Below are 12,648 nucleotides of genomic sequence, written 5' to 3'. Positions count from 1 at the left end.
AACTGCTTTGGTAGCTACAGAGTCTGAAACTGAAGATGAAGAACTCTCTCTATGTCACTTCGCCTTGTCCTGTTTAAGGGGTGTCTAGCTGAGGCTTATCATGTTAATGGGGTTCTCTTTGAACTTATACCTGCAGTATGTGACTTTTCTTCAACTCACCTTTCTTCGCAGCTCTTGTATTTGCCACTGATGTCCCGGCCACAGTTGCCATACTGATCCCCAGCTACATTGATCAGCTCAAAGCAGAGATCCGGAGCTGCCCGTGAGCCTGTAACATATACACCTCATTCTCTTTAGCCCTATGGTTAGTTACTATGGAGGTGGGGAGGACATCAAAATCCGTTAAATATTCATACAGTTAAAGGCTCTGTTGTTTTCCCGTCCTGAAATTGTGGGAACACAAGGGATCTAGGGTCTTGAAACCTGATAGTGGGCCCATGGAAACAAAATATAAACCTCATCACTTTCAGCCAAATGCAGCAACTATCCTGGGACTGACGGAGTATTTTTATGATGGATTTACTTGCTCTTTACAGGATGGAGCAAGTCCTTTTAAGGAGCTTAAAGGAGAAGTAAAACCTAAAAATGAATACGATTAAAAATGCCATATTTCATATATTGAACTTATTGCACAAGGCTAAAGTTGAGGTTAAAGCAATGATCCAGGACTTCAAACTTGTCACAGGGGGTCACCATCTTGGAAAGTGTCTGTGACACTCACATGCTCAGTGGGCTCTGATTGGCTGTTGAGAAGCTAAGCTTAGGGCTCGTCACTAATTATCCAGCAGAAAATGAGCTTCCCCTGTAATATAAACTGATGCTACAGGGCTAATTATTAAATTCTGATGCTAATTGCACTGGTTTCTGTGCTGCCATGTAGTAATTATCTGTATTAATTACTAATCAGCCTTATATTGTGACATTTCTATTCTATGTGTACTGTATATTGTGAGTGGGTCCCTAAGCTCAGTAAGTGACAGCAACACAGAGCATGTGCAGTGAATCAGCAGAAAAGAAGATGGGGAGCTACTGGGGCATCTTTGGAGACACAGATCTTTATTGCTGTGGTTGCCTTGGGCTGGTACAGAAACATAATGTGCAACATTTCTAGCTACTTGTTTAGTTAAGCTTTAGTTCTCCTTTAAACTGGAATTACAGAGAAGACGGTCAGGAGGGAGTTTACTCGTGAAACAGGCAATGCTATATTTTATCACAGAATACGCTATTAAATATCCTATCCAGGAAGAGCAGAGGATTAGATAATAATTTATGGTTCTATCCTATCATTAACGACATCAGATTAGAGGAGCTATGGCAGTTAAGTGAACAACAGATATCTCAGGATTGTACCCAGTGACCCTTTTATTGGCTGCAATACTAATCTATCGTTGCCATAGACAGTCTCTACTTATTGGGCTGGTGGTGGGGCTGTTTGGGCCTCTAAGTACTTGAAAAGCCTATTTTTAATCTCAGTCTGGACCTTGCTGCTGGAACAAAACCCCAAATCAATGGATGCCATTTTTTGTGGCTATAATCAGGAGCCTATCTCTAACTACTGCCCCTTTTGTTTAAAAATATGCACCAGCCAGGGGTAACGTAATTACATGCAGAGAGTGCAGCCACAGTACAGTACAGCACAATGAACCTTATGTAGCAGAATCAGTGATGAACGAATTTCTCCCGTTCACAAAAATATCGTGAAAATCTAAATTGACGCCTGAGTCCAATTTTGGACGCACATTCGAAAAGTCGCTTGTGTCAATTTCGATGCTGGTGTTAAAGTCAATGGGTGTCCAAATCAGTGACGGAACTAGGTGGGGGCGGACCCTGGTGCGGGCCGTGCATCCGGGCCCCGCCGTGCATCCGGGCCGGCGCTGCAGCCTACTCCAGCCAGCGTGACTGCCGGGGGGCCCTGCGGGGGTGCGGGCCCTGGCCCAATTGCACCCCCTGCTCCCCCAGTAGTTACGGCACTGGTCCAAATAGTGTTGACGCTCTGCGATTTTAACGCGAGTGACGTGCGCGTCCAAAAATTTTTGGCACAGACGAATTTCACGAAATTTGTCGCAAATTCGTGACAGGCGAATTTATTCACCCTTCACTAAGCCTAATGCTGTGTGCTTGTTAGTACTGTAGGTCTATAGGATGCCTTACCCGCTCCCCAGAGTTGCTGGCACTGTTGCTGGTGGGTAAGGCACCTCCCGTTGTAGCAGAAAGCCTGGACTCCTTGGCACAAGGTCCCGTCCAGCTGGAAGGAGTTGGACGGACAAACAGCAGAGTGTCCGGTGCAGAACTCAGGCAGGTCACAGGGTCGGGATGGCTTCCGACATGGAAACCCAGGTGGCCGCAGCTACGCTCGAGAGAGAACAAGAGAGGAACAATGTGTGTGGGTGTCAGAGGCTCAAATGTTACTTAAATAAATATTTATTCACAAGATTCTTTATTCAATGATGTATTCATTAATGTAATCCCCATCTGGATCTCATCAGCCTCCACCATCCCTTCCACTAGCAATGCCTGTTTTTTTAAAGGGATTCTGTCATTTTTATGATGTAGTTTTTATTTCTAAATGACACTGTTTACACTGCAAATAATTCACTCTACAATGTAAAATTTAATTCCTGAACAAAGTATTTTTTTTTAGTTGTAATATTGGTGTGTAGGTGCATCTCAGGTCATTTTGCCTGGTCATGTGAGTTCAGAAAGAACCAGCACTTTAGGATGGAACTGCTTTCTGGCAGGCTGTTGTTTCTCCTCCTGTGACTGAATGTGTCTCAGTGGGATCTGTATTTTACTATTGAGTGTTGTTCTTAGATCTACCAGGGAGCTGTTATCTTGTGTTAGGGAGCTGCTATATCGTTACCTTCCCATTGTTCTGTTGTTAGGCTGGGGGGGGGTGATATCACTCCAACTTGCAGTACAGCAGTAAATAGTGACTGAAGTTTATCAGCGCTCAAGTCACATGACTGGGGGTAGCTGGGAAACTGACAATATGTCTAGCCCCATGTCAGATTTCAAAATGAAATATAAAAACTTCTCTTTGCTCTTTTAAGAAATGGATTTTAGTGCAGAATTCAGCTGGAGCAGCACTATTAACTGATGCGGTTTTCCCATGATAGTATCCCTTTAAAGGGATCCTGTCATCGGAAAACATGTTTTTTTTCAAAATGCATCAGTTAATAGTGCTACTTTAGAAGAGAAATGCTTTCTTACAGGCTGCTGTTTTTCCTTCTCAATGTAACTGAATGTGTCTCAGTGGGACCTGGATTTTACTATTGAGTGTTGTTCTTAGATCTACCAGGCAGCTGTTCTTTTGTGTTAGGGAGCTGTTATCTCGTTACCTTCCCATTGTTCTTTTGTTTGGCTGCTGGCAGGGAAAAGGGAGGGGGTGATATCACTTCAACTTGCAGTAGAGAAGTAAAGAGTGATTGAAGTTTATCAGAGCACAAGTCATATGACTGGGGGCAGCTGGGAAATTGACAAAATGTTTAGCCCCATGTCAGATTTCAAAATTCAATATAAAAAAAATCTGTTTGCTCTTTTGAGAAATGGATTTCAGTGCAGAATTCTGCTGGAGCAGCACTATTAACTGATTCATTTTGAAAAAAAAATGTTTTTCCCATGACAGTATCCCTTTAAGGATCTGCCCCTCATTAAACCCGAATGCAGGAATTCTGCTCACTTTGCACCGCAAACAGCAGGACCCATGTGCGCAGTCTGCCCCCGGCATCAGTGTACACGTGGTTGCATTGCAGCATGGGTTATCGCATTGCTGGGGAGAGGAAGAAAACATTGTCACAAGATTGATACATGAATATAATATCCTCCCATGCACCCAGATAACAACAGATACCATCAAATACACTGGAACAGCAAAATCATCCCTATTTAACCTATTGCACTCCCATGAACAGAGACCTGAACCCTCTTACTAACTGTCATTGCATTGCTTGAAGGTGTCGCAATCTTTTGGAGCAAACATAACGACTTTTTCAGTAAGAAGTTTTATTACATTTACTGCACGTTGGCGAAAAAATTCGTAAACGGTCTTCCACTGTCGGAAGTGGTCGCTAAACAGTTTCCGGACTCGCAAAAGCTATATTAAATTCACGCAAAGCAAAATTTGTTCAAGCAAAGGCATAACTTTTCGCATTGAGAATCGTTTTTCTGTTACCGACTTTTATTACATTCCCCTATAATAGTCTTACCTCTGGGTCTCCACAGTCACATTGCTCGCCTTCCTCCAAAAACCCATTACCGCAACGTGGCCCCCCGAACAGGGTCTTGGTGTCTGGTGTATTACTGAGACACATCCCTCCCCCGGAGCGGAAGAACCGATCCAATTCCAGTCTGTTACAGGCATTGAACACTTTAGGGAAGGGATGTCTGAAATTAGAATAGAAATGTTCACTGGCTACAGCAGCTTACAGGGCCCGAAAAAAGCCTGTGGCCCTCTATATATTGTGCCTAGGGTTGCCACCTTTTCGAGAAAAAAATACCGGCCTTCCTATATATCTTTTTTTCCTATTAATAACCTTAGGACCAGCCATCATTTTTCCCGGCCAGGCCAGTAAAATACCGGTCAGATGGCAACCCTAATTGTGCCCCATGTGCCTTGAGCCTTACTGCAGCACACACAGGCATTTGTAACCACATTCAGCTACCCTTCCTAAACCTTCTGCACCCCCTATACAATATGTGATCAGAGACACATTTCGGTTAGATGCTGTCCTAGGCACTGGACCTTCAACTGCACCCCCTTTACCAATTGCCACATGGTACAGTCTGTACATGCACCATGCCCCTCATGCCCCTTAGCTTGGTGGGTTGCTGCCCTAGGCTTGTGTCCTCAGGTGCCAATATATAAGCAGCGTCGGACTGGGGGTACTGGGCCCGTGGAGCTGCCACCTCAGGGGGCCACAAACACACCCAGCTGGCCCCGGCCCAAGTTCTTGAGGTCCTCCACACACAGACGCCCTAGGGGCCCACCAGGTCTTTTCCTGGTGTACCACAACCCAATCCAACCCTGGATACAAGTATGGCCATGTGTCTGATTATCCAGTGTCTCACCCTGTAGCAGCTGCCATGATACAACCTCCATCCTCTGGTTTGGCCGTGCAGCATCCCTCAGCGTCATGGCTCATCCCAAAATTATGCCCTAATTCATGGGCCATGGTAGCGGCTACACCAATTGCATTGTTAGAGTGATCCTGTAAGTGGAAAGAGGTGGACTTATAAATAGTGTGACGGCTTAGGACCTCTCTGTAGTAAAGGGGCAGTTCACCTTTACTTTTAGTATATTATAGAACAGTGATCCCCAACCAGTAGCTTGTGAGCAACAAGTTTTGGTTGCATAAAAAACAGATGTACTGCCAAACAGAGCCTCAATGTAGGTTGACAATCCACATAGGGGCTACCAAATGGGCAATCACAGCACTTATTTAGCACCCCAAGAACATTTCTCATGCTAGTGTTGCTCCCCAACTCCTTTTACTTCTGAATGTTGCTCACAGGTTCAAAAGGTTGGGGATCCCTGTTATAGAACATATTTTTCGTACCATATTCACTCCTCCTGATTGATACACAGAGCACATGGCCTGCAGAGGAGCCAGTCCAATTGTCGTACCATAAAAAGAGCGCCCCCTGCATGAGAAGACAAAAAATTACCATGGGTGAAACATATTAAAGGGATACTGTCATGGGAAAACATGTTTTTTTCAAAACACATCAGTTAATAGTGCTGCTCCAGCAGAATTCTGCACTGAAATTCATTTTTTAAAAGAGCAAACAGATTTTGTTATATTGAATTTTGAAATCTGACATGGGGCTAGATATATTGTCAATTTCCCAGCTGCCCCCAGTCATGTGACTTGTGCTCTGATAAACTTCAATCACTCTTTACTGTACTGCAAGTTGGAGTGATGTCACCCCCTCCCTCCCCCCCCAGCAGCCTAACAACAGAACAATGGGAAAGTAACGATATAGCAGCTCCCTGACACAAGATAACAGCTGCCTGGTAGATCTAAGAACAGCACTCAATAGTAAACTCCAGGTCCCACTGAGACTGATTCAGTTACATTAAGTAGGAGAGATAACAGCCTGCCAGAAAGTAGTTCCATCTTAAAGTGCAGGCACAAGTCACATGACTGAGGCAGCTGGGAAACTGACAATATGTCTAGCCCCATGTCAGATTTCAAAATTAAATATAAAAAAATCTGTTTGGTCTTTTGAGAATTGATTTCTGATTAAAGGAATTGTTCAGTGTAAAAATAAAAACTGGGTAAATAGATAGGCTGTGCAAAATAAAAAATGTTTCTAATATAGTTAGTTAGCCAAAAATGTAATGTATAAAGGCTGGAGTGATTTGATGTATAACATGTCAGTCTGAACTCTACTTCCTGCTTTTCAGCTCTCTTGGTTTACACTGACTGGTTACCCTGGTTACCAGGCAGTAACCAATCAGAGACTTGAGGGGGTGCCACATGGATCATATCTATTGCTTTTGAATCTGAGCTGAATGCTGAGGATCAATTACAAACTCACTGAACAGAAATGTACCATGTGGCCCCCCTTCAAGTCGCTGACTAACTCAGAGTTATAGAGCTGAAAAGCAGGAAGTTGGATTCTGGCTGTTTTATTAGACATCCAGTCACTCCAGCCTTTATACATTACATTTTTGGCTAACTAACTATATTAGAAACATTTTTTATTTTGCACAGCCTATCTATTTACCCAGTTTTTATTTTCACACTGAACTATTCCTTTAAGATCATACCTTCAACTTTCCATGTTATTGAAGGACAGTATAAAACTGAAGACCCCTTGGGGGCACATTTACTAAGGGTCGAAATATCGAGGGTTAATAAAACCTCAAATTCGACCCTCAAATTTCAATCCTTAGAATATCAAATTCGAAGGATTTAGTGGAAATCCTACGATCGATCGAAGTAAAACTCGTTTGATGGAACAATAAAATCCTTCAAATCGAACTATTCAAATGATTTTTAGCGATGAGTAGATGAGATTGGGTGGATAGAGTGTGGCTAGCAATTACTAAGCATGGTCTACAAGTGACTATGAACATTTTCATTCATCCAGGTCATGGTATATCTAATACAAGTAATTCAAAAATAAACAACTGGACTTGCTGAGTAATTATTGAAGAGGTTTCACTGCTCATCCGAGCAGCTTATTTGAAGTTGAACTGAAGAAGCTTCTCAGATGAGCAGTGAAACGTCTTCAATAATTACTCAGCAAGTCCAGTTGTTTATTTTTGAATTACTTGTATTAGATATGGTCTACAAGTGTTGGAGGCTATTTTTTTATGGAGATAAATTGTGAAATGCAACAGGACAATGAAAATGAAGGTGTGTATCACCCTTACGTAATGAGCTGGGCATTATCATGGGGGGTATGCAGCAGAAGTTTCCTCCTCCACGACAAGAAAGTGCGCAGGGTGCTGTAGGGATTTTCCGAGACGTTGCACTTATCTCCGGCTGTCCAGACCTCCAGCCCCACTAGAGCGATGCGAATGTTCAAAGCCCTGTAAAACTTCAGGGAGAGGCGTGTGAAGCCCACAACCCATTTGGGGGAGGCTAGGCAAGGAGCAATATAAATGGATAAAAAGAGGCCAAATGGGATGGAGAGAACAAAATTTTAAAACAGGTCTGCAGAAAGTCGGGATACACGTGTGCACTCAAAACCCACAGTTGTGCACGAAGGTTGGCTGAATTTGGGTCACAAAGGTAAGACATTGCTATTGCAACACCACCAGCCTTAGCCACTAGATGCCAGTGGCATGGCAGATGGGGTCCTTTCCATTCTCTAGTAAAAGTTCCATTTGCCGTAGCCTTTAAATTATATTATCCAAAATCACATTTTCATTAGAGGGACCATGTACATGACAACACCCCCCCTCCAGTGTCGGACTGGCCCACCGGGATACCAGGAAAACTCCCGGTGGGCCCAGGTGTCGGTGGGCCCTTATGCTGCTAAACATTTGGCCTATTTCTTGGCCATTCCTTATTTCTATGAAGCTAAATAGATGGAACAATAGTTTACAGTATGTAAAGAATAGAGACTAGAAGAATAGAGGTTGAGTGAGAGGAGGAATAATAATACTGAGAGTGGGCCCCTGGTCTAAGGTTTTTGGGTGGGCCCCTGGTGGCCCAGTCCGACACTGCCCCCCTCAGCTAGACTCATACCTTATCTATATAATTGGTGACCTCCAGCATCTTGCGCTGAGTCTCTCCCAAGTCCAAGTCGTGTTTCTGAAACTGAGCAGAGTCAACAGATGGAGCCGGTTCATAACACAAACACACAATAACACATGTCCTGGCAGGTTCGAGTGTGCTCATTAATAATGTGATGATAAATCAAATCTAAGCATTGTGCTTAAGCCCCAGTGGGACTTCTGCTTCCAATAAAGCTCCAGGCAGTTACTATACGTATAAAGCCCCATTGTCTTGTCTTTTTTGTGCTATAATTGAAACTTGCTAAATCTACTCAGTGACTTTTCCTTATTAGCAATGCTTATGAGCTTTAAAATGGATATGAGCACTGTTAGCTCAACCTAACTTAACCCAAAGTTTACTGTACTACAAATCACAGAATAGACAAATATTTATTTGTGAGATTACTGTACAAATCCTTCTGTCAAAACACTAATCTCGGGATGTCAAATAGAGTGCTGGTGAATTCTTTTGCATCTGGAATTAAAGGAGAAGGAAAGGCTAAAAGTAAGCTTTATCAGAAAGGTCTATATGAATATACCAGTAAACAGTGGCGTAACTAGATGTTACTGGGCCCCACAGCAAAATACATTCTAGGGCCACCAACATATCCAAAGGTTGTCCTGTTTTACCAATATGTATTAAATTGCATATTAATTAGAGCCTCTTGGGACCCATGTACCTCCTGGGCCCCCCTGCAGCCACCGGGTCTGCTTCGTCTGTAGTTACGCCCATGGTCTTAACCCTTATGCAATACTGCTCTGGCATGACAGTAGCATTTAAGAATTTTTACTGTTTTGCACTCTCACAATCCCAGGCATGTGCTCCTAGACAGGGGAGTAACTACCGGGGGTGCAAAGGGTGCGATCGCACCAGGGTACGCACCCCCTTGGTGCCCTCTGGACGCTAGCGATGATGCAGAGGTGCACAGAAAACTGCATCTGGAGGGGGTCCAGCTGCATTGCCTGCACCTGGCTCGCCCCTCCTTAGACCAATTACTACTGGACAGCCAAAAGGGATACGCTTTTGGCAAGCAGCATTCACATGGCCAGGAGGTGCAATGGGAAAGTTTAAGGAGGCATACACCTATCCAAAGTACCCACTAGAGATGCAACAGTAAACTGCCAACTAGTCATCCTTCTGTTGTCATACCTCTGCATAGTCAGCCACCAGGTACAGTTCCACACATCGCTCTCCCTCCACGTCCTCTCTCCTCACCTGCAAGAAACACAGTTATGGCCCATCAGAATCTGCACATGGTTCATAAATTACATAGCAGCTGAATCTGGAAACATTTTGCTTCCTGAAAATTCATACGAATGGTGCTGCCACACTGATATTATTAGCTGATGCATGGAATCCTGCAACCTTGTCTGATTGGATGACTGCGACTCCAAAAACAACACTAATTAGACACAACTTTTTTTATTTCTTGTCTTTTTTCCTATTACTATCATATCTATTGTAGCAGGGCTTTATCAGTTAAACCGATCTCCATAGCCTTATCCTGGCTGCATCAATGCAGTATCTTCTGCAAAGACCATGGGGCAACGGAAAGGTGCGGAGAAAACTCTTAGCAGATTTAATAAAAGAGTTCACAATAAGTGATGTGTGACCCTGTAAATTCTGCCTTATATCCGGAGCTGCATTAGGAAAGCAGATGTTCCATGTAGGACTGTGCCATATCCACGGAGATCTTATGTTCCTGCTCTACAGAAAGTGCTGCGTGCCAGATGCAGCCATCCATCTTTCTAAGTGAGAGGATGCGGTTTAGCTGGATATTTACATCTGCATTAAAGAAAACACTTGCTAATAACCTTGGCTTGACTAAATAGGCAGATATGAATGGAACTTAGGTTGGAATGCATTTTACTAAGAGAAAGAGGCCGAATTGTCTATTGCCATGACAGGGACCCCACTCTTTTTGGAGCAGATATCCAAGAAAGCTGCAGGATGAAATATAATGAATAATTAATGGAGCCTCTTTACAGGATAAGCACTGCCTCATTGCTTCTCCATATATTGACAATGGGCTCAGGAAGGTGCAAAGAATTGTGGGTAAAGGGCCCAGTGATCTAAATGCCACCCCTATAGGACCCGCACTCTTCAGAGGCTCAGCAAGTCAAGAAAAGGTTACTTGGGACTTTTGTTTGAAGATAAATATTAAATCAATGTATTCTGGGGGCACGTGAAAAGGTGTTGGGCTTATGGGAAGATTCACATTGACCTGGTGGTCAACAGGGGGGCTTTGTGCACAGAAGAGTAATTATCAGATCCCAGTAGAAACACATACTTGTAAAACTCATGGAGACCCTGCTCAAAGGTCCCCCCTCAGTCCCTTGTTGACTGGGGGACCCTGCTTGTGTTCTAAAAGGGTTTGGCAGATACTCACATATTAGGTCTGAAAACTTTTAAATACTTAAAAAAATAATTAGAAGAATATGTCAGATACTAGCTATGGGGCTTTCTGTATATACTTCTATATCCAACAGTAAGTTGGTTTGACTCATAAAAAGACTCACCCATAGCTTCTTTTTTCTTCTTTATTGGGTCTCCCAGGGCCTAACAGATAAACTCACACCCTGTGCCCTTTCTCACAGCAATGAGATATAGACAGTGTTAGTTTTTATAGAGAAACAAAAGGATTGGCTGATGGGAATAAACCTAAACTTGGGCCCACTGGGAGATCCTTTTGTAGGACAGTTGACATTCATATGCAGCCCTATGGACATTGATGCTTCACTCTATGTATTTATGGATTGTGGATATCAACATTAATAATTATCTGTTGGCAACATACTGACAAAGAGCTTACAATTACTTCCTTTCTCATGTTTGCATGGTTCTCCAATCTCCTACCATCCCTGTATATTTATTCACTTCTTTAATATGTGTGTGAGGATTAAACTCACCTGGGACAAACTCTAAGTTATATGTTACTCTTATATTATTTTTATTATTAATATTATTATTATTATTATTATTATTATTAACATGTATTTATACATTACAGCGCTGTAATGTAAATGTGTTTATACAACTAAATCACATGAATTGCAGACATAGAACATATAGAGTTCCATACATCACCACCAATACAGGTACAAAAAGTGAGGAAGGCCCTGTGCAAAAGAGCTTACAATCTAAAGGGAAGGGAATAAGACACAAGGTGTGAGAGTGGGCAAGATCAGAATATAAAAAATGGACAATGGCAGAGGGATCTTCACTGAAGATGTATATAATATACAAAAGCCATGAATATCTTGTAAATGATATCCTTATAAACGGTGAGTTCTGATGTCATCAGTTATAAACAGTGAGTTCTGATGTCATCTCTGTCACATGACCCACTGAAATTTGTGTATTATAATAAATAAAGTACCCCCAGTTATAAAATATGAGGATATTAGAAGTTACCGAGGAGTTCCATGACCTGTACCGGCCTCGTACTTTTATATGTTCATGAAACTCCTCAGTAACTTATAATATCCTTATATTTTACAAGAGGGGGTACTTTATTCACTATATAATACACAAAAGCCATGAATATCTTGTAAATGATATCCTTATAAACGGTGAGTTCTGATGTCATCAGTTATAAACGATGACTTCTGATGTCATCTCTGTCACATGACCCACTGAAATTTGTGTATTATAATAAATAAAGTACCCCCAGTTGCAAAATATAAGGATATTAGAAGTAACCTCGGAGTTCCATGACCTGTATAAAAACACTCGGCCTCGTGTTTTTATATGGTCATGAAACTCCTCGGTAACTTATAATATCCATATATTTTACAATAGGAGGTACTTTATTCACTATATAATACACAAGAGCCATGAATATCCTGTCAATTATAGACTTATAAACGGTGAGTAGTGATGTCATTATTGTCACATGACTCACTAAAACCTGTGTTTTATAATAAATAAAGTACCCCTTGTTGGAAAATATGAGGAATATTTTTTAGAATATAACATGTGTTATTAAATAGTGAATAAAGTACCCCATATTGCAAAATATAAGGATAATATAAGTAACCTCAGCCTTCGGCCTCGTGCTTTTATATGGTCATGGAACTCCTTGGTGACTTATATTATCCTTATATTTTACAATAGGGGGTACTTTATTCACTATATAATAACACATGTTATATTCTAGATAAAGAATAAGGTACCCCCTGTTGTATTGTATAAAGATACCAAAAGGCACCAAGGAACATCATGACCATTTAAAGGCATAAGGCCACAGGCCACTAAATACTCTGTGTGATATAATAAAAGTTTGGTGTTAGGCTTTACTTTTAGTAAATAAATGCATTTTAACTATTTACATGCTACATAGAAGGGCCCGCTATTTTGACCATACTTTGTTATTTTTTTTATAGATAGCCGTACTCCTGGGGAAGATCAAATCTCA

At 42.0% G+C, this 12,648-nt stretch overlaps 1 protein-coding gene across 2 annotated transcripts in view; it reads right to left on the bottom strand.

The window, feature by feature from the left end:
• The window catches only part of adam19.S (ADAM metallopeptidase domain 19 S homeolog), a 37,193-nt gene that overhangs the window by 9,499 nt on the left and 15,046 nt on the right, over window positions 1-12,648 (bottom strand). For both annotated transcript variants that reach the window (XM_041587453.1, NM_001130952.1), the window contains 9 exon segments: window positions 9,381-9,446; window positions 8,202-8,273; window positions 7,382-7,548; window positions 5,556-5,640; window positions 5,068-5,207; window positions 4,206-4,383; window positions 3,680-3,769; window positions 2,152-2,347; window positions 160-268 (listed from right to left, as the gene is read on the bottom strand). In XM_041587453.1, coding sequence (XP_041443387.1) covers window positions 160-268; window positions 2,152-2,347; window positions 3,680-3,769; window positions 4,206-4,383; window positions 5,068-5,207; window positions 5,556-5,640; window positions 7,382-7,548; window positions 8,202-8,273; window positions 9,381-9,446 — 1,103 coding nt within the window.

Source organism: Xenopus laevis, chromosome 3S (assembly GCF_017654675.1).
Source record: "Xenopus laevis strain J_2021 chromosome 3S, Xenopus_laevis_v10.1, whole genome shotgun sequence".
Lineage (NCBI taxonomy): Eukaryota > Metazoa > Chordata > Amphibia > Anura > Pipidae > Xenopus > Xenopus laevis.
Note: the sequence above shows the minus strand (reverse complement) of the source record. Positions and strands in the feature narration are given on the sequence as shown.